Source organism: Cladosporium halotolerans, assembly GCF_011745625.1.
Source record: "Cladosporium halotolerans strain TM138-S3 chromosome Unknown Sca13, whole genome shotgun sequence".
NCBI classification, from domain to species: Eukaryota; Fungi; Ascomycota; class Dothideomycetes; order Cladosporiales; family Cladosporiaceae; genus Cladosporium; species Cladosporium halotolerans.
The window spans coordinates 487,832-514,576 of record NW_027191464.1 but is presented as its reverse complement, the minus strand read 5'-3'; the positions used below and the strand labels follow the sequence as shown (position 1 = coordinate 514,576).

At 55.6% G+C, this 26,745-nt stretch overlaps 8 protein-coding genes across 8 annotated transcripts; 3 read left to right on the top strand and 5 right to left on the bottom strand.

The window, feature by feature from the left end:
- Positions 1–298: 298 nt before the first annotated feature.
- WHR41_04660 (uncharacterized protein) lies at positions 299–1,342 on the bottom strand (the record flags this gene model as incomplete). Its single annotated transcript, XM_069373266.1, has 1 exon — positions 299–1,342. The coding sequence occupies one exon, from the start codon at positions 1,340–1,342 to the stop codon at positions 299–301; it is 1,044 nt and encodes a 347-aa protein (XP_069229895.1).
- Positions 1,343–1,821: 479 nt separating this feature from the next.
- Positions 1,822–3,803, top strand: WHR41_04659 (uncharacterized protein; the record flags this gene model as incomplete). The annotated part of the gene is made up of 3 exons (XM_069373265.1): positions 1,822–2,715; positions 2,766–3,501; positions 3,565–3,803. The coding sequence occupies 3 exons, from the start codon at positions 1,822–1,824 to the stop codon at positions 3,591–3,593; spliced, it is 1,659 nt and encodes a 552-aa protein (XP_069229762.1). The 3' UTR covers positions 3,594–3,803.
- Positions 3,804–12,837: 9,034 nt separating this feature from the next.
- On the bottom strand, positions 12,838–13,949 carry WHR41_04658 (uncharacterized protein; the record flags this gene model as incomplete). Its single annotated transcript, XM_069373264.1, has 3 exons — positions 13,516–13,949; positions 13,297–13,451; positions 12,838–13,222 (listed from the first exon to the last, which is right to left on the bottom strand). The coding sequence occupies exons 1-3, from the start codon at positions 13,732–13,734 to the stop codon at positions 12,838–12,840; spliced, it is 759 nt and encodes a 252-aa protein (XP_069229763.1). The 5' UTR covers positions 13,735–13,949.
- An 818-nt stretch (positions 13,950–14,767) lies between these two features.
- WHR41_04657 (uncharacterized protein) lies at positions 14,768–16,305 on the top strand (the record flags this gene model as incomplete). The annotated part of the gene is made up of 3 exons (XM_069373263.1): positions 14,768–14,907; positions 14,961–15,695; positions 15,755–16,305. The coding sequence occupies exons 1-3, from the start codon at positions 14,826–14,828 to the stop codon at positions 16,303–16,305; spliced, it is 1,368 nt and encodes a 455-aa protein (XP_069229759.1). The 5' UTR covers positions 14,768–14,825.
- A 522-nt stretch (positions 16,306–16,827) lies between these two features.
- WHR41_04656 (uncharacterized protein) lies at positions 16,828–18,191 on the bottom strand (the record flags this gene model as incomplete). The annotated part of the gene is made up of 3 exons (XM_069373262.1): positions 16,828–17,398; positions 17,459–17,590; positions 17,641–18,191. The coding sequence occupies 3 exons, from the start codon at positions 18,189–18,191 to the stop codon at positions 16,828–16,830; spliced, it is 1,254 nt and encodes a 417-aa protein (XP_069229760.1).
- A 937-nt stretch (positions 18,192–19,128) lies between these two features.
- Positions 19,129–20,427, bottom strand: cia1 (putative cytosolic iron-sulfur protein assembly protein 1; the record flags this gene model as incomplete). Its single annotated transcript, XM_069373261.1, has 1 exon — positions 19,129–20,427. The coding sequence occupies one exon, from the start codon at positions 20,425–20,427 to the stop codon at positions 19,129–19,131; it is 1,299 nt and encodes a 432-aa protein (XP_069229755.1).
- A 1,835-nt stretch (positions 20,428–22,262) lies between these two features.
- Positions 22,263–24,689, bottom strand: WHR41_04654 (uncharacterized protein). Its single transcript, XM_069373260.1, has 3 exons — positions 24,252–24,689; positions 23,927–24,184; positions 22,263–23,874 (listed from the first exon to the last, which is right to left on the bottom strand). Exons 1-3 carry the CDS (start codon positions 24,487–24,489, stop codon positions 23,339–23,341), a joined length of 1,032 nt encoding a protein of 343 aa, XP_069229761.1. The 5' UTR covers positions 24,490–24,689; the 3' UTR covers positions 22,263–23,338.
- A 504-nt stretch (positions 24,690–25,193) lies between these two features.
- WHR41_04653 (uncharacterized protein) lies at positions 25,194–25,938 on the top strand. Its single transcript, XM_069373259.1, has 2 exons — positions 25,194–25,361; positions 25,415–25,938. Exons 1-2 carry the CDS (start codon positions 25,289–25,291, stop codon positions 25,738–25,740), a joined length of 399 nt encoding a protein of 132 aa, XP_069229756.1. The 5' UTR covers positions 25,194–25,288; the 3' UTR covers positions 25,741–25,938.
- Positions 25,939–26,745: the final 807 nt, after the last annotated feature.

Below are 26,745 nucleotides of genomic sequence, written 5' to 3'. Positions count from 1 at the left end.
CAACCTTGACACTCTGAGTTTCGAGACGCTGTGCCGATCGGTACATGTTATCTGTATATGGGGCAAGGCACCCTACAGCGCCTTCTTTCCAATCCGATTCGTTCGTTGCCTGCAGCATGGTGGCTAGCCTCTCTGGTGGTCGGCTTCGAGCCATTGGTAGTAGTGTCGGCTTTGACGTTGCTCTAAGCCCTCATGCAAAGCGTTGTCCTGCTGGAGTTGGTACTAGAGCATGCCAATACTGTTGCTCCACGTCGAGCTCTCTGCCCACGAAACACGGCCCAAAGAGGCACGTAAGGTCTCAGCGCTCTCTCGACTGCTCCTCGAAAGCCTGCAAAATGGCACGCCTATTCTCCTCCCACCGCACCCAAGCCGCACCCTGAAGCATGCAATCCGCCAAATCGTCCAGCTTCGTCTCCTGGCTCGAAAAGCTCTCACCCTCCCTCAGCGCCTTCGACCCCCTCCTCCTCACCCCCGGGGCGAAAGCCTTAGCCGTCATCTCCGTCTCCCCCTCCAACACAAGCTCCACACCCCCACTCCCATCCAGCCACGACCGCAGCACCGCAATCTTCTCCTTCTTCACATCCGCCGCCTTCTTCGCCTTCCTCCCCCCCGCATCCACACCAGCCCCTTCCTCCAGCAGCCCAAACCCCTCCCCCAACAAACCCCCCGGCACGCCCTGCGCCCCCGGCCTCGCAGCCCAGAACCCCGCAACGCGCTTAGGACTGCACTCGTGCAGCTTTGGAAACGCCTTCCCCTCGTCCTGGGAGCGGGCAGATTTCAGCGTCTCAAAGCACGCCCACAGCATGCTCTCGAGCATGTTGACGCGGACGGTCCATTCCTGGATGGCGGAGGAGCCGTTGGAGCGGAAGCGCTGGCGCTCGATGAGGATTGTGTCCGGGCTGTGGGCGAGGAGGTCGAGGGCGACGGTCAGCGCGGCGCGGGACATGGTGCTGGGGGTGAAGGAGGGTTTGGGGTGGGTAGCTGTGGCGGCGGCGGTGGTGAGTTTCCTGCGCGGGGGCTCGGGGGTTGTTGAGGGGAGGTCGGGAGAAGAGCTGCTGGAGCTGAGGCGCGAGAGGAGGTCGAGTCGTTTCCATTGGGTGGCGTGGAGGGTTGTTTTGGTTTTTGGAGAAGGTGTTTGAGGCGGGACGTCGATTACGCAGTAGGCCAGGTTGCGGATGCCCATGTCGACGCTGAGGATGCGGGTGGCATTTTTGGTGAGTCGTGGTTGGTGGAGGGATGTCTGGAGGTCTGATATTATGCTAGCCTTTGTGCCTGCTGTTGGCGCGCCGGTCAGGAACGCGATGTGCTGGAGGGTTTTTGCTTTTAATGCTGAGAGATTCATGGCTTCGTATGATCAATGTCCATTCCGGTGTCCACTTTCGGTCCTATAGTCGTTACTTCATGATATTCGGCGAATTTTAAAAAGCGCGTCAAGGTAAACAATGAGGCCGCAAGCGCGAAGTCATCTCAGGAGAACGTGCACTGCGAATGGACGGCTCAGACAGATTGATCCGGTCCGACAATTACTGCTTGCCATGTTCTAGATGATAGGTGTGAGGATGCATGGGCCTACCTATCATTGCGTTCTGATCTCTTTGGTGTGCTCTTGTATTTCGCATCGTCAAAAATAGAAATACCATCATTGAACAGGGCACTGACGGAAATCCCCGCCGGATGCGGATGTGGAGCGTCACAAGCTGGACGCCCGTGCTGGGCGAACGATTGGCTTACGTGGACCCGACCTTCCGTCACGTGCAACTCTCTCCGTCTTCACCAAAAAGCACTCTCACGATGCATTGAACACTACACAGCAACGATGTTATGGCCAGAGACAATAGCAACGCTCGCAACTCCTCTCGCGCCGGAGACGGCGACGAGGAAGAAGCAGCCGGACTGCTCCAGGAGTCTAGGGATGGATCGCCCGGTCCTGAGTCCGTGAACCAGCCGAAAGCACAAGGCGCAAGACAACAACTGCCTCGACGGCAATCTTCATTCGCGCAGCCTAGAGCGAACGGTACACCGAGAACCTCGAACCGCGTACGATTTGACGTTGCCTCACCGCGGGCCTCAGCGGAACCGAATGGCACCGCAAATGGAAGGGATTGGATCGAGGAGGAGGATTACCTAGCGGAAGATCATAGCCTTGACTCCCCCGGGGGGAATGACGGACATCGAGTACCGCTCTTGACCGAGATCGAGGCGCCCAGTGTTACTGTGGCCACCGAGGACTTTAATCCAGATGATCTCCTGGAATCCGCTCGGCCGAAGAGTGGCATGAAGAGTGCCTTTATGAACATGGCGAACAGTATCATTGGCGCCGGAATCATTGGACAGCCTTATGCCTTCAGACAAGCAGGTCTCTTCACTGGCGTGTTTTTGCTCGTGGCTTTGACTGTGACCGTGGACTGGACGATCCGGCTGATTGTCACAAACTCCAAGCTCAGCGGAGCAAACTCTTTCCAAGCAACGATGCAGCACTGTTTCGGCAAGTCTGGCCTCGTTGCGATCTCTGTTGCACAGTGGGCCTTTGCGTTTGGCGGCATGGTAGCCTTCTGCATCATCATTGGTGACACGATACCGCACGTGCTAGCTGCTATCTTCCCTGGACTCCCTGAAACGCCGATTCTTTGGCTGCTCACAGACCGGCGCGCGACTATCGTTATCTTCGTGCTTGGGTTATCATACCCGCTATCTTTGTATAGAGACATTGCAATGGTATGCACTCAGCTTGGAGTTAGTTCGAATCTCTTACTAACACTTCACAGCTTTCGAAAGCCAGCACTTTCGCTCTCGTAAGCATGGGGATCATTGTGATCACGATCGTAACGCAAGGTCCAAGGCTACCTCCTGACATGCGTGGCCAACTCCGCGGCAGCCTCTTGATCAACGACGGCGTCTTCCAAGCGATTGGCGTCATCTCCTTCGCCTTCGTCTGCCACCACAACAGCCTTCTCATTTATGGCTCTCTGCGCAAGCCTACAATGGATCGCTTCGCCCGCGTCACTCACTACTCCACCGGCATCTCCATGGTAGCCTGTCTCGCCATGGCACTGGGCGGCTACATCACCTTCGGCGACATGACCAAAGGCAACGTGCTCAACAACTTTCCCACTGACAACGTCATGGTCAACATCGCACGCCTCTGCTTCGGCCTGAACATGATCACAACGCTACCCCTGGAATGCTTCGTCTGCCGTGAAGTCATGACAGAATACTATTTCCCCGGCGAGCCGCACCAGCCCAACCGCCACCTCATCTTCACGACCTCGCTCGTTGTCTCGGCAATGACCCTCTCGCTCATCACGTGCGACATTGGCGTCGTGTTCGAGCTCGTGGGCGCCACCAGCGCGTGCGCGCTCGCGTACATTCTGCCGCCGCTGTGTTTCGTCAAGTTGACGAAGCGGAGGACGTGGGAGACGTATGCGGCGTACGTGTGCATCACGTTCGGCTGTATTGTTATGGGGATTAGTCTGATGCAGGCAATTGCGAAGATGATACGAGGTAAGCTCCTTCCATCCCTCAGGATCTTGATTTGAGAGTGCTTTTTGCTGACGAACATATTAGGCGGTGGTGAACCTCAGAAGTGCGGTTAGCATTCTGCGGTTGCGACATTGTGTATAAGTAAAAATAGAACAAGAGCAATAGAACTCGTCTGCAATTCCTTGAGGTGCCACAGCGAGTTTACGCGCTTCTGCTACAGCAGCGGATTTTGGCTGAGTCCGCTGATTCAAAAGCGATGCTCTTTTCGTGCGCCTCGAGTGAACGTAACCGTAATGCGTGTATGCGAAGCTCATGGAACAGAACTACTGGTAGTACGATCGACGTTGAATGTCCTGATATCACCTGTCGTTGCAAATAATGCAATCGTAAAATGCCTTGCAGATCCAGCTGGAAAATGGCTTCAAGTGCCAAGGATCGATCTTGAGGTGCTGTGCTAATCCGCATGGCCCTTTCTGCACATGGTTGATCACCAGATGATGTACGAAATAAGGAGTAAGCATCAAGTATTTATGTGTCTTCAAAAGACGTGCGTGTCAGGCAAATGGATAGGTCAGTTACGCTATGGCACAAAAAGGCAATGCTCGAAGTCTCCGGCCCCCACTCGTGGCTGGAAACGCAGAGGGCTAAATTTCGACCTCACCTCTTCGCCCTTCAGCCCATCTCACAGTCTCGCGTGACTTAACACTATGTACGTCGTTGTTATCTGTTATTTTGCATGATAATTGTGGTCACTGTTCCAGGGGTGCCGGCAGATCTTGTGGATGGCCCCCATACTTTTCTTGGTGCAGAAGCACGAAGAGCCCGGGCGAAGCTGCAGAACGGAACGATCCAGAGAATGACAAGTAGGGCAACGGTCCACTGCCACGCTGACATTGTATCAAAATAATACGCACCTAGCGAGGATGTCCTGTAGCATTGTATGAAAGCCTTCCAAAGCAGACCGAGGTACCCGCGTATCTCTTGTCAAATCTCCTCCGGAATAAGATGAACTTCCTTCCTGGATCCGAAAGCATCTGTCCTCAAAAGTGCCGGCCAGCCGCTGGAGAAGCTTCTCGGCGATGTTGCTGGAACGTTGGTGTCTTTTGACATCGCTGAGAGACGAAGTCAAAAACGGGTGTCTCAGCCTTGCAAGCTCAACGGAACTCTCGCATCCCATTCACGAAGGTTCGCCCACCAAGATGTGTTGTCAGAGCGAGCGGCAAGCGTCCAGAACACTCGATATCCGTGACCGCCGTGACCGCCGTGACAGTCCGCCGCCCATTGGAACCACCTCCAGCTCATGTCTCGTCGCGTTCTGGCTGGCGTGTGGGCACTCATGCCGCCTTCATATGCCACAAGGAACTCCTTGAACAATCTTCCAGGAGCCTTGCCTTGCCAGGCTGCTAGTTGTGGCCACTGTCGAGTAAGCGGTCCGGACCCGCCCGCTTCTGACGATGGATGTTGACTTGGTGCAAAAATGGCCGCATTGTTGCATTGGTCAGGGCGCTGGGGCAGTAAAGAGCGCCCGAGCAGTCTGATTTTCCAGCGTTGCACGGTAGCCCCCGATCACATATCGGTTTGCGGCTACCAAGATCGCGGTCCCGCTCCTCGGAGGTGCGGAGGCCTGCCTTGAGCTGATGCTGTACGCTGGTGGGAAGTGTGATCCGGCGCGGTCCGCCCTCGCACTGCTTGATGCTTGAAGAGCAAAAGAATGATCAAGAGTACGGGCTGTTCGTTCGAATGGTTAAATTGGCCTGCCGTGGTGGCTGGGAGAGCCGTTGCCCTGCAAGCGAGGGCCACAGGCTTGAGGAGACTCCCGCGCTCGGCGGAACGGCGACCGGAAGAGACATCTACGAAGCAGGGTTACCAACCACCGCATCACGGGAATGTCACTGTATAGTGACAATTGTCGCATCAATCAGCTAGCTGCTCTGTTGCATCGGCAAGAGCAAGGCACGAGCGGCTGATGGTGTGGCTAGATGCCGTGGTCGATCGGACAAAGGCAAAGTGCAAAAAGCCATCAAAAAGATGATGTCGGCGAGAATTGAACTCAGCTCGAATTGTGTTTCCAAAAATTGCAGGTGTCATTTCAGCGTACGATGCACCCAAGTGATCCTTAGTCTGGGCCTTACCTCTACCGCTGCGACATCAGGATTTGTACGCCTAACCCCGAAGGGTGACGTTTTGGACACAATCAACGCTTATATGCATTAAGGCCCACGTGACACACCTTCAGGTCTTTGGGGGTGGACCGGCTTGGTTCGACGGACTATTGTGCCCGGTCGTCACCTCCTTGCTTGGGACCATGCGGCAGGCTGTTGCTACTACTTGAGGCTCGTGCCAAAGGCTTGCCACATAATCCTATTGCAGTGCTTGGTCACCGATCGTTCTCACTGAGAATGCTTCGCGTAGAAGCCACCAGCGAGCTGCGATGTTGACCTGATCATCCATGGCATGAAAGGCCTGGTAGCCCCCAACCGGTTTCCTGCAGCAATAGGGCTCAAAGGACGTAACAGTGCATCCCACGCCTTTACGAGAGTGCTAGCGATGATGATCCGCCCCTTGCGCGGTCTGTTGCCAGAGTGCTGTGACCTAGTATGGGGCGGCGGCACTGAGGCTGCGACCGTACCGCTATGTCTATCGCCTGCAGCACGCCCATTGCACACAGGGCATCGCCAGCGCCTTGCAACCTGATGGCATTTGCATATCCCTCAGGCACTTGATCGACCCCATCATCGATTGCGAAGCCTTTCTCAGCGCAGGAAAGCAGGAGGCTTGAAGGAAAAGCAAGTGACTGTAGTTTGCCGTGTAACTGAGCCGCAAGGATGCGGGCTTAGGGGGCTTCTTTTGGATAACAGAGGAGCACGGCTTCCTGGAGCACTGTAAATCATCGCGCAGAGACACGCAGTCGAAGCGATCATTTGCAGCACTTCAAACAGACTCTGTGGGCCAAGTAGGTGCTTTGGTGGAGTCTGTTGTGGTCGCGGACGGAGCCCCTTGGATGAGCGGGTGACCGCTGGCGTACTTTTTGGCGCGCACCATCCGCTGGACCAACACCTTCCCACCAGCAAGCAAGGGGTCACCAGGCATCGACACCCCGCCGCATTAGCAACATCGACCAGAACATGGTCACGGACATCGCAACGTTCATACGCTGGAGTCCGCAGTGATTCAGCACCGATCGAGCCGGCACGGCTGCCATTTGGCGGAGACAGAGCGGCGGGCGGTCACCACGCCCACGCTGACCGACAAGCTCTCACTCACCTTGCGACTTGCAAGCTGAGCGACATCCATCGCCTTTCTCAAAGACAACGATCGTAAGATTCGTCATACACTTCGAAGACACTGCTTTGGCCATAAAGGCGCGCGTGGCGATGGCAGTGGCTGAGCGCAACAACGACCCTCGCTCACGCAGACTGACCTGCAACGGCAAAAAATGGCCATGACGCAGAGCGACGATGATAGCCCTTAGCTCGTTGACGACGGTGACGGCCAAAATCATCATCTGCATCAGATACTCCGACTTCTTGACCGCAGAGGCCACAGTCATGGCGAGAGACACCACCAAAAAGCAACCGGGCTGGGTGACCTGTGATGCCAAAGCATGGTCCGATAGCAGAACCACGAGAACCACGCTCGCATCCGTACCGATTTCCGGAATTCTCAGTCCCCATCGCGAGCGATTCGGCGATGATGAAGCGCACAATAGACGTCGCTCAGGTTTGGCTGACCTGGTTCGCCAACGCACGGTCATACAGAACGACAATCTCCACCCTCGAATCCATCTTTTGCTTCGAAGAGACAGACATCTTGATCGAAGGGTACAACGGTTGATCGAGCGCACAGCCGACCTTGGAGACTGATCATCGACACAAAAGCATGGGTACAGCAGAACAGTGCGAGCTTGGTGGCGTGGCAACCTTGAACCAAACAGTTTCTGCTCTGCGACTCTGCACAAGGGCCGTAGACCAGAGCAGCGAGGTCAATCTTGTTGGGAAACCATGGCAGCAACAATCTTCAGGGCATTTGTGCCAGCATGTTCGACATCGTCGGCGTCGTGGCAAGTTGATACCGCCGACTCAAGAACCCGCGAGCCGTTTACAGGACGACGCATGGCTGATTGCCCATCGCAACACCAGTAGGTGAGACGAGGTTGAGCGCTTGAAAGAGCCTCATATCTCAAGTGGCGGAGACAGCTCGACGGTTTGTCACCTTTCGGAACAGGACAACTCCGGAAGCATTAAGCCTTTAAATCGGCCCCGTCGAGCCATGCGACCAATCGTTAGCGAAGACACTGGCACCATTGGACCATTCTCCGCAAAGCGAAGGAAGAGAGGGAATACGTTGGAGGCAGCGGAGGCATATCTCCAGCGCAATCTTGTTGGAAAAAGCCAACGCCAGACCGGTAGAGCGTGCCTCCATGCAGCAACAAGCATAAGTGGGTTACAGTGGGGCGGCAGGAATGTTCAAAGCAAATGCCTTTTCGTCAAGAGGTATGCGGCGAGCTCAAAGCCTAGTTCTTGCTGTGGCTTGCTGAATGGCGAGCAATGTAAGAGGTGGGACATTGCGTAGGAGATGGGGTACGGCTGGCACGCGGCAATGAATTCCTTTGGTGGCTCATGGGCCGGGGGACTCCTGATTGGACCTGGATCACTTAGACCTGGATGAATTGGACCTGGATGGACTGGACCTGGATGACCTGGATCTGGAGGACTAGGAGCCGGATGATATGAATGATGCACCGTGGAGAGTATCCAGCAGGCCCCGCAGAGGAAGAACTGCATCGTGTGGCAAGAATACCCGCCATGTACTCCGTTCTCCGAGCGTTTTCTTGGACAGATGTCCGCCGCAACGCGTACATGGAGCACTTTGAAGTCTATGAAGCATGGCCGGTAGCGGAGCTTGGGAATGACTGGCTTGCGGATAGAGCATCTCCCAACATGTGTCGAGGTGTGCCACATTCGCCTTCGCCAGGCAATCAATCTCACGGAGGGGATCCCTGGGTTCTGAGAGCCCAACGCATCTTGTTCCTGTCACAGCTTGGAGGTCCGAAGTATCCAGAAATGATGAGCGCACCTGTCCAACCAAAGTTGCGTCCTCTCAAACGTCTTCCAAATTCTCCGGTGATCAAACTGCCGGACCGTGGGCCAGCGTTGCAGCTCCATCAAGGCCAACCAGCGGAAAACCTGTACCATTTGACGGAACAAAGTTGAAGCTATGCTCGGCATGCTGCTGCGAGACCAGGTCTGAAAACGCCGTCTTCATGGCGCTTGCTGTCACCTCCCGATGATCGTGCCCTCTCACGGCTTGAAGGGTACTGCATGCATGCTCGCCACCGGTATGCCTCACTGAGTTTGTGTCCAAAGTAATGAGCACATGCAAACCACCTCTTGAATGTTTGATGCCCGCGGATCTTCAAAGATGATACAGCCATGGTGTCCACAACCTCACAGCATGCTGGGCTCGTTAATGTGTTGCGGCGTCTGCAACATACTGCCGCGCTGATTATGTCCGGCAAAGCTCTCTTGACACCTGTACTGTATGCTCAAGATGCCTGCCCTGCTAGAAAGACCTCTGATCATCATGTTCCGTGGCTTCATATCCAACTCTTGCTGTTGCGATCTCAAGAGGTGCAAGCGACCATCGTCGAAACAATTTGTCAATCCACCTCACAGTGGCTGCATCTGTACTCGATGGTGTCTTGTCCTTGCTTCTTCCATTGCAATCGAGTGCAGTCGTGGCCGCAGTACCGCATGTCCTCACTCACGCTGTGGCAAAGGCGTTGTAGTGAGATCTCCATCAGCTATCGCCAGGAGCATGCTTGAGGACACTCGGTACATGCTCTTGCTGGGTCGCCCGGTTGCGGCTGAATTGAGAGAGCGAAGAGGTTGTACAGATATTGTGGCATGGATGTCGTATCGGCGATCTTCTGCGTAGTGCGCGGCGCAATCATACAGAGGCTGACAGGCTGAGGAGCTCGCCGTCGGTCTCGCGTGGGTGGCTCCATCGCGAGTGACGCTGTCGTCGGCGATCGAGGTCTACTGTCAGTATGCTCGCTTGAAGTACTGTCTCTCGATTATGCTTCTCTATCCCTGGGAGAGCCAACCTCGATGTTGTGGGCATGCAACTGAGAGAACGAGAGAAGCCCGACGGCGGTGGCGAAACGCTCGAGTGAGGGTAGCGAGAGTGTGGGCAAGGCGGCGATGGCCAAAACGACGCCGCCAACAGGAGATACGGGGATCGGAGAACTTCATGATGATACTGATGCAGTGCTGCCATCGAAGAGCCTCTCGAGAACTCGCCGCCTTCGTCGTGGGCGTGAGGGTGGTCGATGGGCACTCAGTCGTCCTCCGCGACCACGTGCCCGGGCTCGAAGCAGCGCAACAACGCCAACACGGTCTATCATGATGACCTGACTATACAATGGGACATCAAGAAGTGCTTGAGGACCATAACAATGCCATTACTACCCTCAATATATGGCAATGAACCTCCACAGGGCCTAGATGGCCTCACATACCGCACGCCATGAACAACAACCAGCGCAATCCGCACCACGGGCGGGCGCACAACAACAACATGGGGCTACACAGGCTCTACATTACACGGTGCACAACAACAATAACATCACGACGATGACTTTCTTCTCCAATCACCTGTTGCAAGCAACGGATGAACTGATGAAAAAAGGTATATGAGTCCGAAGACTGGGGTGCAATCAAAAATTATGTCGAGGTATCGTCCGAAGATCGACACCGCCTTCTAACCCCCGTAGGGGCCAGTGGCTGGGTGTGCTTGGGACGGCGACACCCACCGACCGCGGTCAAGTGGTCAAGTGGCAAACATGGAAAGGAAGAAAGATCAGGAGAAGGGGAGGGAGGGGAAGGGGGTTTAAATAGTCCCGCTAGCGCGGACTTCTTGGCATTTCTGGTGCCTTCTGCAGGCAACCGTAAAGACAAATACGCCTGGCGGTCGGACGGCTACGATGGGGACGGCAGGCAGGTGAGCACCTGGAGCTGCAGTGCCTGAGGCTCCTCTTGCTTGCCCGGCGACGATGTTGCGCCTCTTGTGGTATCCGCACGGGATCAAGGATCACGAAGGGAGCATGCCCTGGGTCATGGCAACGAGCTCATACGATTTGATCGATCTACCAGGCCATATTGGATCTTGCATTGGCATGGCATGCTGTGAGGGCGTGGTCAACCGCCATGGCCGGCGAGCGGCCGCGTTCCGCGTGATCGCAGCGACGCTGTACTTCACTTCACGGGCTCCGGAGGCTGTGAGCGTGCGGATCCTCACGGCAATGGGGTGGGCAGGGGGTCAATGGGAGATCACGCTATGGGCCATGCTCATCGAACCCTGTAGCTGCACCGTGAACGAGTCTTTCGGAATTGATGGCTATCTTCGAATGTCTATCTCGTTTCAGAAGGTCTCTGTCTCGGAGGAGGCGACGGGAGAGCTGCCAGCGCTCCGAGTGATCGCACGACCTCATGAAGAGCATAAGTACGGGCTACATCATCATGGAACGGAGACGACAGGTCACAGCAGCCGAGTTTCATTCCTCCAAGCTATCTGCGGTGGCGCCCCGAGCCTGCATGCCTCCGGTGTTGCCATTGTGCTGGTGGCGAACAGTCGGCTCCTTGCTCGCTCGCCTTTTTTCAAATGTCTCGCGCCTCTTGAGTGGGTTCCTTGAGCCCTATGTGCCACTTGCGGCTACTCCAAGCTCTTGTGATCATGTGGAAGGCCTCCTCTTTCTCGATCTTCGTGGACAGTGATCAGAGTCTGCGTTCAAGATTGTCAGTGCAGTGAGGCAGGGGATTGCTGAGAGCCTGTTCGACCCTGACTTTCGAGGGTGTTGTGATCGGGCGTTCATCGAATGGCGAGAAGGGTCTCCATTCTGCAGGATTAAAATGGCAGCAAGTACTCAGGCTCAAGCATTCGAGCTCGCCGGCCATTGTTACAGGGTCTGCATTTGCTGTGTTGGACGCCGCGCTGGTCGCTTTCCAATGCTTCGTTGTTTGTCAAGCAAGTGTCTAAACAAAGCGTGGTTTAGTGCCATCCGCTGACATGGCCACGATGCAACTCATTCATTCCCAAGCCTTGCCAGCAGGCTCCGCTCAGGGGTATTCTATCTCTTGCAGCTCCTGATGACTGACTGTCCGTGTTGTTGTGTGCTCACTCTTCATCCATCCATGGCGTGGATGCCAGGAGAGGCCAGGCTACTTCCTGTATGAAGATGCAAGAGCCTTCGCACCCTGGCTGCTTTTCATCGATGTCCTGGTTGCTGGAATGCCATAATCGCTCCGAAGCAATCGCTGCCGTAGCCGAATCGCGAAGCGACTCTTCTGTCGGTAGAATCGATTCCTCCGCTGCCTATGGGCTCAGGTCACCCAGCGACACATTGGGCATGAGGGAAGTGAAAGCAAGATAGCGATTCGCAGTATGACGCCCGGCTCTTGCTGCAACCAAACGCTTGCTTGCTGCGTCTTGCTTACATGCGCTAGAAACAAGAACGACGCCCAAAGGTAGTTTCGAAGACATGCGTCAAGAGAAAGACTTGTCGAGACTCCGCCACGCAAGATGGGACCGGGGTCAGAGACGGTCATTTGAAGAGTAATCCTCGAGGCATTGCCTTCATCGCCGCGCGCTTTCTTGTAAGGATTGTGTCGCGCTGCTAACACGATCGGCTACCGTGTAAATGAAGATGCAAGGCCTACGGACATCGCTCCTGGAGCCGCTCGCGTCCTCAATCAACGTCTTACCTTGCGCTCTTTTTGCTTCATCTCCGCATTGGCAAAATCGCCTTGGATGCGGGATGACATGCAATTGAGAAGTAGAAAACACAAAAGGCAACGACATCTGTGTTGCGCTGTACTAGCAAGAACCTGCGAATCTCCACTTTGTGTGGGCCCATGGCACTGTGAACGTGCTTTGAGTCTATGTGTCGCTCCTTGGACAAATAGCCGGTTTTTACTTCTTACTCATTTGCATAGGTTAGACCTTCGAAATCTGCCCACCCACAATATTTATCGTGTGAGGTCACATTGATGAAAACATATTGCGGCCCCGTCGACGTATGCAGAACGCTCTCGTCGGAATACAAGCCTTGTGCCGAAGCGTCAGAAGCGAGTGGCAAGGGCCTGGAGTCAGCTTCCGGAGATGCTCATGGATAGAGAAGATGATGTTCAAAAGGCGCTTCTGTAGCCGTTTCCCAGAGTTATCTCGGATATCAAATCTCCTGGACTTCTTACAAGCCAATAATCTACGCCCCAAACGCCATCGCCGTGCTGAACCGGGCATTGCCGCAAGCTGTTGCAACAAAAAAATAGAACCCAAAAAAAATAAAAAAAGAACCCTTCACAAAACGCCCACCCCAAGCACCAACCCCATCAAACCCACCCCAAGCACCGCCACCATCCCCTCTCCGCCAACCAACCCTCCCCTCGCACCACTCTCCCCCACTCCTGCACCCCCTGCGCTCCCCTCCCCACCCCCATTTCCCGCCTCCCCACTCGCCCTCACTAACAACTCCCTCCCCGCCGTAACCGTCAGCGTAGCATAATCGATCTGCGTGCTCGCGAGCGTACTGCTAGAACCCACGAGCCCGAGCCCCGGAATCTGCGAGCTGCTAGTGCACGTGGCTGCTGTCGCGCGCGTGCCGCCCACGAGGTTGCAGTTGATCGTGGCGCCGGAGTGCGGGGGTTTGGAAGGGCCGGCGGCGGCGGGGTTGGATGTGCCTGGCCTGGAGATGGGGTTAGCAAACTGGGGTCTGGGTGGCGACGGGGTAGGGAAGGCTGGGAGGGAAAAGAGACGTACATTCCGTTGTCGGTCGTGACGATGGGGTTGTAGGTGTAGATGAGGGTGCTCTCGCCGCCGGTGACGGTGATGGAGGACTGCAAGCCGCAGACGGGCGTGGAGGCGTTGAGTGGACCGGAGATGCAGCCTATGGCGTAGGCGGTTTGGCTATCGTTCTGGGTGGGTTCGTCAGTGTCAAGCTCCGTTCGAGTGATGCATTGTGATTAGTGCTCGACATACAGCGGTGATGACCGAAGCGGCCCAGTTCTTCTCCTCCCCGGGCATTTCGTGAAAGTGCAGACTGCCGGGCAAGAAGACGCTGACTGTGGGCCATGGTGATGGGTCGGGTGTCGCGAAAGATTTGGGTGATGCGTCTTGCGTTGTCGATTCTTGGGCGAGGACCAGACTACAAGCGGCGAGGAAGGGCACAATAGAGATTACATTATTTCTGAAGAGCATAATGGCTCCCTGGAAGCAAGGGCGGCAGCCCCGGCTAGCACGTGGTATCACGCCCCAGATAGGCAAGTCGCAGCGCGCGGGCGGGCTTGAGCGTAGGGTTCGCGCTGCACGGCGGCTCGCGTGCGGTGGTTGATATGCAAAGATGGCGCTGAAGAGATGAAAACTGATGGAAAAGACGATGGCAAGGAGAGACACAGCGCCATTACACCTCCACGGCCATGCCTGCCGGCGACGGACTGCGTAACGTAGGCAAGAGTCTTGTCTCATGCCAAGAGGCTTGGAAGACGGCGGCGCGCGCGAACATTTGGCGCTGCGGTGCAAGCTGAGCAGGTTTTGGGGTTCGATAGACCTACCGAGGACATCGGATATTACTGACCGAGGCCGTGGGACGAGCACACCTCAGCGCCGTGGGAGGGCGACCGTTTGACGACAGGCTGTGTTGGAAGGTCGCGACGTCTCATTTCATGTACTGCAAGTAGAGGTTGCGACCCGCCAAACGCGCTTCTTGGCTCGGACCGCGGTTGGCGATCAGGGATCCGTTTGGGGACGTGCCCAAGGAATGCCAATTGCCTCAGCCTTATGAGCGCTGAGGGGTGCGTGAGCGATTATTATTTCGCACCAGACAGGGCACGTCCATTTGGATCATGGATCAATGCGTCTGGAGCGGTGGCAACCGATGCGTCCCACTCACGAAATGCTCGCTGTATCTTCAGTGACTTGGTGAGAAAGTACATGTACAATGGCGGGCGCGATGCTTCAAGCCTCAAAACGCTAGATTTATGGACCTTTCGAGGCGGGGAATGCCCATCCGTGTGAGGCAAGAAGCAGAATACACACCGCACTCCGGGCTTCAATGTTCCCGAAGCGCGAGAAACTGTAGGATTTGGACATGGCCGGGTGGCATTTGTCGCGATCGTTGGTGTTTGGTGGGCGGAAAGCTGTCTGACGGCTTGCCGGCGCGATTTGATTGCTCCAGCGCCAACGCTGACGTCGCGTGTCGGCGCAACGCGACTCGACGCCTCGAGCGCTTTCGAACTTCTTTGTGCGCATACTCTGCGCTCTATCCACTCGCAAACCTCCACTCGCGCATCATGGACTCTCATTCGGCGCAGATAGTGGAGCAAGCATTTGGTCGTAACCACGACTTGCATGTCAGAATCCTAGAGGCTGCCAGTGTGTTGATCCATTCACGCAGACAAGCCGAACGCAACTTACCAACTTCGCAGGGAACTTCCAGAACGGCATACCCGAACTGCTTAGGGACATATCGACCTTTGTCGTATCACAGCGAAGTCAGCAGCATGTCAGCAACGGAATGCCGCACAGGAATGGCAACCAATTGCCCGAAGAACCGTTGGCCAAGAAGCGCAAACTAGAGCAAAGCGACGAGGCTGCGGCGCGGTCGATAAGGACAAAAGCAGGGAGCTATGAAATCTCCAATCCGCCAGAGATCGACTTTGAATGTAAAGACGTCAGCTTCACATCTCCACTGCGCAAAAAGCTCAAGCTGCAGTTTGTCCACGATAACATCAACCTGCTGATTCGCCAAATCCGCCTGATCAACCAAGCCACGAGCGCCGTCGAATACACCCTGCGCGGCGAAGATGTCGACACCATGTTCTGCTTGCCCGTACCCGACAAAGCACAACGCCAGCAGAACTTTGTCGTCTTCCCACTCCCAGGCTCGCAGAGCTACGACGGTTCACCAGCAGAACCGCTTGTCTGGACCATGAACGAGACGAAAGGAAAGCCGGAGGTCGTCAGCGTGTCGACGCGATTACACGGGAGCGAGGAGGATACATTTGTAGACGTCACGCGACGGGAGCTGAACCATTTCATGGCATCCCTGGAGAAGAAGCTCGTGCTGCCGGACGAGCGCGAGTTCGCGAGCGAGATCCCGCAGAGCCACCGCAAAGGCGAGAAAGCCTTCCACACCAAAGCCTTCCGCGGAAGCAAAGAAGGTTCGTCCACGGTGAAGGAATGCCGCACTCTCAATAGAAACTAACACCCCAACTCCCAGGCTACCTCTTCCTCCTCTCCACCGGCATAGTTTTCGGCTTCAAGAAGCCCATCAGCTACTTCCCCCTACACGCCATCGAAAGCATCTCCTTCACCTCCGTGCTCCAACGCACCTTCAACATAGTCATCACAACCCTCACCCCGGCAGCCAACGGCAGCGAAGAGAAGACCGAAGAGCACGAGCTCAGCATGGTCGACCAGGCCGACTTCGCGCCGATCGACGCGTACATCCGCGCGCACGCGCTGAACGACGCGAGCATGGCGGCCGAGCGGCGCGCGAAAGCGTACAACGTCAACAAGCCCGCAGCAGGCGAGGAGGCGGCCGCCGACGACGACGGGCGCGGCGAGCTGGAGAAGGCCGAGGAGGCGCTGCAGGATGCGGAGGACGAGGAGGAGGAGGACTATGATCCTTCGGGCGGGGAGAGCGAGGGGAGCGGAGAGGATAGTGAGGAGGATGAGGACGGGGAGGGGTATGAGGATGGGGAGGGTGGGGAGGAGGAGTGGGATGAGGATGAGGAGGTTGGTGCTGAGGAAGAGGAGGAAGAGGCGTGAAATGATTCGGAGGGTAATACTGCGGATGTATACGCATACGCACGCGGGCGTGCGAACTCAGACGATCTTGCCTGCAGTGTCGGAGGCAATGTACCATATGAAGTCAGATTTTCAAACTCATGAACGACCGTATCTCACTTGTGCGCAGACAATCCTCCCATTCCCATGAGTGCTCGAGCAACGTATCACTCGGCAGCTGAGGTCTTGCCCAGGCCGTCAATATTGACACAATGGCGAAACGTATTCTGAATAGATTCATCCTTCTGAATTTGTAGGTTAGGTTGTCGAAGTACGGTTAGATTTACAGACACAGAAAGCAGACAGCAAAGAAATGGAAAGGACTGTTTCCACCCAACGAGCCAAACAATAATTACCCAAGTCTGCACCGCCGCGATCGACGACACATGCAGTCTGGGATCGCCGTAATCTCCAATATGACCACGGCGTAGAAAGGGAAAACCGCCAAACGGCCAAGAATCGAAGCATCTCCCAGCAAACCAACCAGAACAAACGAGAAGCCCATCAACACCGCTCCCCAAGCACAAACCCCCCTTTTCCCTCCTCAACATCCACCCTCTGATTAACAGCAGTCTGCACCTCAATACTCTTACTCGCGACATGCGACGCCGGCGGACTCGTGCTTTCCCTCCTGAGATGCGTCACATCATCATCAAGCGCAATATCACTCCCCAGCCTGCCGCGCCCATCACCACGCCCAAAAAGTCTCAGCGCCCGGTTGACAAACCCCCTCTTTGGCGCGGCCATCGTCTGCGCCTCGATGGAAGCCACATGCGAGCCCTTGAGCGTCGAGCCCTTCGTGCTGTAGACCGTGCTGGCGGAATTGATCGCTGTGGCAGCGGAGTCGCTGGCGCCACTTCCACCGCTGCGCTTGACAGAGGAAGAGAAGGACTGCAGGATCTGGGGCCAGACGCGCTTGATGAGGTTCTTGAGGGCGGGGGCGGAGGAGCAGACGATGGCGACGTTGAGCTCGACGGCGGACCAGATGCAGAAGAGCGGGGAGTGCCAGGTTATGTCTGGGTTGACGGCCATGGGGTAGATGTAGACGAGGCGGAGGAGGGAGATGAAGCAGGTGCTGTTGGAGGGGGGAGGGTTAGCGGGGGGTGGATTGAGTGTGGTGGGGCATTTGACTTACATAAAGCCAACGCCGAAGAGGATGTAGAGGAGGTTGCGCTGGCGGCGGGGCATTTGGAGGCTTTGGATGACTTTCATTGGCAGGAGGGCGATTGCGCAGTCGGTGACGATGTTGATGCCGGCGTTGGTGTACCTGTAGAAGTCAGTGGCTTGCCCCAGTTCAGTATATCTCGACACACTTACCAAATGATCGATCTGGGCATGCAGCGAGGGTCATCGAAGTAGTCTGCGGACGACCAGAAGACGTTGACTGGCGTGCACATGAAGATGGCACTCAGAGTGGCCCACAGAGTCCAAACGATGATTATGCCAACCATGGCCCAGCACATTCGACGAAAGTTGACTTGCGGGAAGATACGCAGATACTGAATCAGGATTGAAAGCTTCGTGAGACCCAGACAGAGGTAGTAGATCCAGATTGACGCCCAGAACCAGAGAACGATGTAGGCCTTGTCGCTGTGGGGGAATTGCCACGCATGCTTGCCCATGCCAAACTCCGTCTGCTTGTAGATAGTAATACAGAAGGTGATAGAGAGGACACCGGAGAGCATAATTAGGATGTCATCTAGACCTGCCTGCTTCGCAACGAACGTGCGAGCATACACACGTCCGAGGACGACGAGACCAGCGATCAACGTGAAGATCACGGCCACGACGTAGAGAGAGGTTTGCGAGGCATATCCAGAGATCGTCGAATGCTGCGAGGAAAATTCTTCGTCGTAAGCGTCAGCCATTCTCGTCAATGTAAGATCGATCCAAAGGAATGGGCAAAACGAAAGTGGCTTGCAGAGGGATCAGAAAACACAAGGGTGGTACGACGGTAGAAGAATCCTGGCGAGCACCGTGGACCCGGTCTTCTCAGGTCATCCGTTTGTATACATGAGACGCTGGACAACCAGGACGCACACCCGTGTCATCGTGCCGACGCCTAGACTTTCGTTCGCTCCAGGATGGACTTTGCCGTGTGCATGTTTTTCGTTATAGGGAAGGGTTGTCTATATACCTGTCAACCCCGGGGCTGAGCGGCCCGACCGTTGGCGCAAGCGCGGCCACGTCCAACAACCCTGTCAATGGAGCCTTACCTAAGGCGATAAGCGAGAACACGCAACTCAGCGCTTTCCATTGGCCGTGGAAGGCTATGGTGCCTTGCGCTATTAGTCCCAAAACAGCTCGGCTTGCATCCGCCCCAGAGCGCGGCTCACGCGATGTGTCTCGCCCTGCTCATAAGAAGGCGGGCTAGACTGGGAACGAGCTTCAGGATCTCGCGTGCTCCACGCCCGTTTCGTCAAAAAGCAATGGCCATTTCATTGGATAGATGTGATAGCCAACGCTATTAACACCTTGGCGAAGCCAAACACCACTTCTTCCCGGCGGGCAATCGATCGTTTCATTGGGCTTCTCCGATGTTAGGACGTACATGACCGCGCCGACAGGGGCCTCCAGCCTTCCCGGCGCCGGCATCTTGTTCGCCTATGAGCTTGGCTATGCTAACGCAGACTTCATCCCAACCTCCGGGCTTTCCATTATCACGAAGGATCTCAACAGTATATGGACAAGATTACATCCACACTCTTGGGATGTGATTGCTCCTGGCGGAATGCGTCCCTTGGTGATACCGCGTTCCTGCATTGTATCGTTCTATCCGAATCATTTCCAATCGTACGTTGACGTTCATTCGTCCAAGGTCCAAACCTTCACTTCGCCGTCGTCTCCTGTTGTGACGATGACTTCTTCGCCGTCGTAGCGCTTGTCTTTGTCTGAACGAGGGGCCCAGACAGCGTGGTTGACTTCGAATACGTCGTGGGCGTTCTCCGTTACCGCCACTGCGACCCATTCTGTGAGTCCGCTGCCAGGCACCTTTTCCTCGGCTCCAGGTGCGGGTGAGACGTCTCTCATAGCCACATCAGCGCCGCTTCTGTTACACCACCGCTCTTCATAGACAACAATCTTGCCGTCGCTGCCGGTGCTAACAATTCTGCCGGTCTTTTTACTCCAACTAAAAGCGTAGACTGCACGCTCGTGAACCTGAGGAAGAATAGCTTCCTGCACCCACTCCTCATCAAAATCCTTGTTCTTCCAGATGCTCGGCATCTTCCCCTGGCCTGTAGGCTCTGAAGGTTTCTCTTTGGGCACTCGCTTCCATATCCGCAGAGTCATGTCGTCTGAGCATGACGCTAGTCTGGGCCCAGCCGTGTCTCTCACATCGAGTAGCGCCTTTTGTTCGTCGTTGAGACCGTCTGTCTTCGCCAGCGCGCCCACTCTCTCCGCGCTCTCAAACTCCACCCACCACACAGTCCCCTTGTGACCCTCCAGCATCGCGCAACACGCCCAATCATCCACATCTTCCCGCCAGAGCCTGATCTGGTCATCGTAGCTCCCGCTCGCGAGCAGCTCCTCGGCAGGACTCCATGCTACACACTTGACATCGCCCTCGTGCTCCTGCAACACCGCGACCGTCTCAAAATTATCATCCTCCAGCTCCTCCCAGATCCAAACGCTCTTGTCACGACTACATGTCGCCAGCAGCGGTGCCGTCGTCGCGAACCCCAGACTCTTGATCTCCGAATCGTGCCCGTCCAAAATCACCGCAAACCTCCACTCTTCGTCCTCCTCGTCCGCAGCACCGTCTCCGCCCGCCAACCCACTCGTGAAATCCACCTCTCTCGCCGCCTCCGCCTTCCCAGCACCCTCTTCCCATCGCCGCCAGATCCCCGCGCTCGCGTCGAAACTGCCCGTCGCGAGCACGCTCTCGCCCACGCTGTTGGGCTTCCAAGCGCACGAGCGGATGGAGCGCTTGTGGCCGCCGGCGATGGACGACTGCTGCGCGAAGTTGGTGAGGGAGTAGATCCGCACGGTCTTGTCGGAGCAGGCTGTCGCGACTATGGGGAGATGAGGGTGTGGATGGCTCGACCAGGCGCGCGAGTTGCAGGGCGGGGTGAGGGTTGCCAGCGGCGAGATTGTTGCGGGCATCTTTTCTATTGCGCGGGTGCGGCCGCAAGATGCTAATTGGAGATCGCCGGGTTAGTTGCTCAAGAGAGACTGCGATGAAACGTCTTCTTCCCCGGCTGGTGCGAGAGATCGTGTGATGTTCAGACGAAGTGATGCTGCGATTGAAATCTTGAAGTGTGACGTGGGTGGGGTGAAAGCTGCCAGTGCCATGCAGCGCGGCGATCTCGGAGCTCGTCCATCCCATCGCCATCTCTGTGTGATGATAACACTACCTATCGCTCTAACGCATGGCTTCCAATAATTGACTTCATCCATTCATTTGTGTAGCATGCCAATATGGCATATCACTCAACGTCGTTTTTCGGCGCAAGGCCAGAGGCCGTATTTGAGACGCCCTCAATGACCATCCATTCAATGATCTCAGGGTACCGCAAAATGCATACCGTCGTGAATTTGGAACGCGACTACAAATGCTTCTATGGCGGTAAAGATGACGAGCTGTCTTGTATTCTATCGGATTGACGGGTCCACAAACAATTTCTTGCCAAAACAGATTCTCAAGGCGCTCCACCGACCGACTTCCAGCATTTCATGACATCCAGTCTCAAATGCCTGACTGCACAGCATTCACAGAATATCTGAACCTTGCCTCCAGGATGCACGGCTCCCTGATCTCCCTTTGTATTGTGATGTGATCCTTTTAAGAGGTGGCGTGACTAAGCTCGATCGCGCGCGCCGACCGTTCAGCTTCATATATAACGCAGCGCAGATATACCATGGGACGAGCCCCTAAACATCGCCCGACGTCTATCATCGACGCATTTCCGACGTCCGACCTACATTCGCTCACGCAACGCCCAATGACTTCCCACGCAACCGAGACATCTTTCCTCTAGCGCTCGCCGCTCATTGCTTGTCCCCTTTAAGCACACCCAAGGCAAGATTGCGATTGACCCCCGTTCCTGTGAGCAGCGAACAGCGTGCTCACTCTGTCACGCTCCTCAACGGCAACTTCCCGTCATTCACAGGCCTTGCAGAATCGCAGTCGCGCAACGGTTGATCGCAATGCGCGCATGTCTTGGACCTCCTCCCCTAGTTGGCCGAACCTTGCCTCCATGATGCGCTTCATTGCTGGATGCAGATGTTTTGGTGACGCGTTCTTCGGTGAGTACTCTCGGAGAGAAGAGGAGGGAGTTATAAGGGTAACGCTCCTGGGATTGCTTTGAGTTTCCTCTACTCCATTGCCATTCGTGTCTGTCATTCCTTACCCACCTCACGCTCCTTTTCGTGGTTGAAGCCGGCTCAGTCGTTGTTCAGAGCAATACAGCAGATCATACAGCATTCTTTCCCTCCAGCAAATCAACGCATAACCCGCAAAATGAAGTTCTCCGCATTCCTTGCCGTCACCACTGCCGGCCTGGCAGTCGCTATGCCCGTCGCGCCGCGCCAGGAGTTGCCCGGTCTCGACACAGTCACCAGCGTTACAAAAGGCGCTGGCGCTGGCGCGATCAAGCGTCAGATCGGTGCTCTGGGCGGCATGGGCGGTATCGGAAGCCTTCTGGGTGGCGACAAGGACAAGAAGAACGCGACTGCTCCTGCAGAAGAGGCCCTCGCGAAGAGACAGCTGGACAGCTTGATGAGTCTTCTGGGTGGCAGCAAGGACGAGAAGAATGCTACCGCTCCTGCGACCGACGCCGTTGAGAAGAGGCAGCTTGACAGTTTGATGAGTCTTCTTGGTGGTAGCAAGGACGAGAAGAATGCCACTGCGCCTGCGGAGGATAGCGTGACCAGCGCTCTAGCGAAGAGGCAGTTGGACAGCCTGATGGGTCTTCTCGGTGGTAGCAAGGACGAGAAGAATGCGACTGCCCCTGCGGAGGACAGCGCGACCAGCGCTCTTGCGAAGAGGCAGCTGGACAGCCTGATGGGTCTCCTTGGTGGCGACAAAGACAAGAACGCGACCGCTCCTACGACTGATGCCGCCGCGCCTGTTGAGGATGCCGCTGCGGGCAGCGGTCTTGTGAAGCGCGGGCTCGGCCTGGAAAACGTCCCCTCGCTACTTGGAGGCGGCGACAAGAAGAACGCTACTGCGCCCGCTGAGACCCCAGCTAAGGATGCGGAAGCCGCGCCGGCAGATGACTCCGCCACCAGCGGCCTGCTGAAGCGCCAGGCAGAGGATGTCATCCCCAAGGAGCCGAAGGAGCCTAAGGAGCCCGTCGACCCTACCGAGGACAACACCACCACTGTCGAGACTGACGGAGCTTCCGCTGCCAACGCCACCAGCGCTCTCGGCGGCCTCACCAAGCGCCAGCTTGGATCCCTCCTCGGCGGCGAGGACGAGAGCAGCAAAGACCAGGCCGTCCCTGAGGAGCCCAAGGAACCCAAGGAGCCGGTTGACCCCACTGAGGAGACGAATGAGGCCGCTCCCGCTGATGCTGAGGAGTCGTCCGCTGATGCCACCAGCGCTCTCGGTGGTCTTGCGTAAGCATTTGGTCTTGACGGTGCGGCGATGAGGGCACTCCTCGAGATGTCCTAGTTGTACCGCAACATCTCCCGGAAGGAGAAATAAAAGATGCACTTTACCGCACATCTTACTCGAAGGTACTCTCGGGTAATGTATGATCGCGCAGATCTCGTAATGGCGTTTCTGTCGACTTTGGTTAGATATCCCCTTTGTATGATTACCCTCATCTTGCAACATTTACTATCCTTTCGTGCTCCATCAGCGTATCTGTACTGTCCATGATGTGGCGTCCGTCGTTTGTACTTCAGGTCCGTAGATTGCCATTTGTGATACTCGATGAGTGAAATAGAGGATTAAAAGATGGCAATTGTTGCACTGTACAAAAAAGGTCATCAGTTCGCTCGAGTGCGATGCGCGCACGTATGCAAAAATCCCAACCAAGAACGCTTGAACATGCTCAACAAAAACGGCCTAATACGCGATCCTGTAACCCCAGCCCTCCAGCTTCTTGCAAGCGGGCATCCCCATGTTCGTCGCTTGCTCCCACTTTTCTTCGTTTCTGCTCCAGAAACCTTGTGCCTCTTGGAAAGCTCTCTGCCGTTGCGCCATTTGCCACTCGCAGTCGGAACTCAAGCGCTGTACGTATCTCTGCTCGACGTACTTGTCCAGATTTTTCCACTTGCTCGGTGTGTAGTCGTTGATTTCCACAGGATTCACGTAATAGTCGACCTTCAGTTTAGAGGAGACGTGGTGTAGGGTTTGTGGCGGAAGGGGATTGTCGTAGCGTACTGAAGGGTAGGTCGGGGCTGATCCAGAGAAAAGCGAAGAGAGCAGAGGGACGATGAAGAGTAGCAGCAAGGGCAGCAATGATTGTAGAGCAGCGAGCGGAGATGCTGGCTCCTGGTTGGCATGGTTGTGCGGCCGTCTTCGTGGTACGCCGCCTCCCATCTGGTGTATCCTGACTCCGGGTCCGCCGCCGTTCATGTTGAAAACGAAACCGTTGCCGCCTATCCATATCGTCAGCCTTCGAAAACATCTTTTCTGATGTGTTATACGCACCGAAGCCGCCGAACGGTCCACCACCAAACGGCCCTCCACCCATGCCTCCACCAAAGAATTGCCGGAACAACTCCTCGGGGCTGATCTCTTCCTCGAACATCGGTCCTCCTCGCGGCGCACGCTGCGACGCAAATCCAGAGAAAGGCGACGCGCCTGACGCAGAAGCACCAGAGAATCGTGATTCAGGATCACCACCAAACTTATCGTATTTCGATTTCTTGTCCGGGTCAGATAATATCTGGAAGGCTCTCGAGACCTCTACACCATGGTGTTAGCATCCCTTTCCCCAGTCGGTGTGCCAGCGGCGCGGTAATCTGTCACATACTCTTGAAAGCCTCGTCCGCTCCAGTGTAGCCATTCTTATCGGGATGCGTCAACAAACTCAGTTTCCTGTACGCCTTCTTGATCTCCGCATCGGTGCAGACTGCCTTCTTCTCCTCCAGTCCCAGGATGTCGTAGTAATCCGTGTTCCCACATTTCTTCACTCGCAGCACGGCGGCTTTCTGCTCCACGGTATATGCGCGCGTCGAGGATCCGTCGTTGTGGGAGTGGTTTGAGGCCATGACAGGCCCGGAGTGTGCGGGGGACGTAGGCGGCGGTCGTCAGGCGCTGGCTGCGTGGCGCGCTGCAAGGGCGCAAAATGAGGCTGGGTTTCAGGTTGGTCGTGGAGCGCGGGCGACCAATGCGCGACTGCGTACCGTAAATGCTAGCAGGTTGGTGTGATTGCAAGAGTAGGTATGGTAATAATGCGCCGCCGTTCCGCAAGTTGACGAAGGGTCCTGGCGGGCTGTCACACGCGCGGGAGTCCGGACGCTCGAAGCAGCCACATTTCCAGAACCCCACGGGACAATCCGCGTGGTCTTATCTGACCTTCCATGTGTTTCGTTGTCTGCTGTCTACACGGATCATGTTTTCGTGCTACTACACTTGTCTCTGCATTATTGAAAGATGTGCGTATGTTCTGATTCGCAATCGCTGTGGTATCTCCTCAGCAAATGGAACCAAGTCTACAGATCGACAGTTGCATTTTGAACTGCGAGAACACCACATTGTACAGCTCTCGGAGCCTTCTTGATTGTCTAAGATAGATCGAAAAAGACCAGTAATAAGTAATTTGATATTCCAACGGGCAAGTCTTCATTGGGTAATCTTCGCTATATACACTATCAAGAAATGTTGATTTTCTTCGAATCCGTCGATGTGTGCCTGAGGCACAACAATGAACGACCTCACAACGTCACTTCACGCGCTTGCGCGCTAAGGTAGGCTATAGCAATCGGTCTGCAGCAAGTAGCTGCTCACGCGACATCCCAACCTCTTGACGGCATCGCATTCTAATCGGTGCTGCATCAATTGCCCATCATGCCAATGCCAGGAAAATCCCCCGAAGAGGAGGCGAAGAAAGGCGTTCTGCAATATGCCAAAGCTTGGGGAGGTACGTGCGACTGACATTGACCTTCAGCGTCTCCAGCTAACCACGTCCAACAGAGAACCCTCTACCCGCGACCCTCCTGGCAACCCTCGTCTTCGCACAGCACGCCCGCCCATTCCAGACTCTACCTATGCTCTTCCCGCCCATCCTCCTCTTCTCTTCCTACCTAAACGTCAACGGCTTCAAGACAGACAGCGCGGGCCTCACATCCGCCTGGAGTGCGGCATACCTTATCCTCGCTGGGAGGAGAAAGCAGGGCTTTGGCAGCAAGGTTGGTGCTAGAGGGCTTGTTAGAGGCGCCACCGTCGGCTTGTGTGTCGCGAACATCGTCGGAGGCGGGTTGGCCTACGCGTTTGGAAAGAGGAATAAGGATGACGAATAGATGGACATTGAGAGAGTTTCAAAGAACGAGGCTTATTCTGAAGCTCAATTGTACAACAATGCAGACTGGTCGACATTGTGAGTGTGGTGGACTTCAAGGTTGCAATATGAGCCAGGCTTCGCAACATGAAAATCGTAAGATACACACCATAACGCATGTAATTAACGAGCGACAGCAAATGACAGTTTCCCACCCGTAGCGATCTTTCACGGGAGTTGACCAACTGAAGGATGTGCAGAATCAGGACGGCTACGAACCCCAAATGGCAAGCATGGCAAGCCCGCTGCACGTGACATGACTTGCCCCTAACAAAAAAACAAATGGAATAGCAGACTCCGGGATTCGAACTCACCAGCAAAAGAACCTGGCCGCCGCATTCGGCGTTAGGGAAGAAAACCTTGGCCAAGGGTTTTACTTTCTGGGGTGTAGCAGAACAATCACTAATTTAAGCCGAAGGCCGTGAGACCCAGCCCGCGCGTTGCCCACTTCGACACGGAACCCAAAGTCGACTATTCATGTTCTGATACCCAAAGTGAACGACACGCGTATATATAGGTAAGTCTGCGCTCTTCTATGGGCCTGAGGCGCCAGGGGACCGAGTTACGTTACCCCGGCGCATCCTGTCGCTCGCCTGTCAATGTCCCCGACTGTGGGCATTGTTGTAGGTGCGTGAGCGCCTCGCGGCTCCTGTGACCACCATGAGCTGTAAGCAGTGCATTCGCTCCCCATTCTGCGACCTCCTAGTAAGGCTTGCTTTAAACCTTTGATCAATACCTCCGTCTCTTGATGCGATACATTGCGAACCCATAAGCTTGTCACAATGATGGGTCTTGCTACTACATCTTGCAACCTGTGCAGCTTCCAATAATCTCCCATTCTCACGGCTCGGATCCCCCGTACGACTCGCTTGCGTGACACATGCCATGGCATTGCGCAGCACGAAATATGTCATCGACAGGCATCGCAAGAGCACCAATGTGTTGGAACCGGCACTAAATCCTAAAG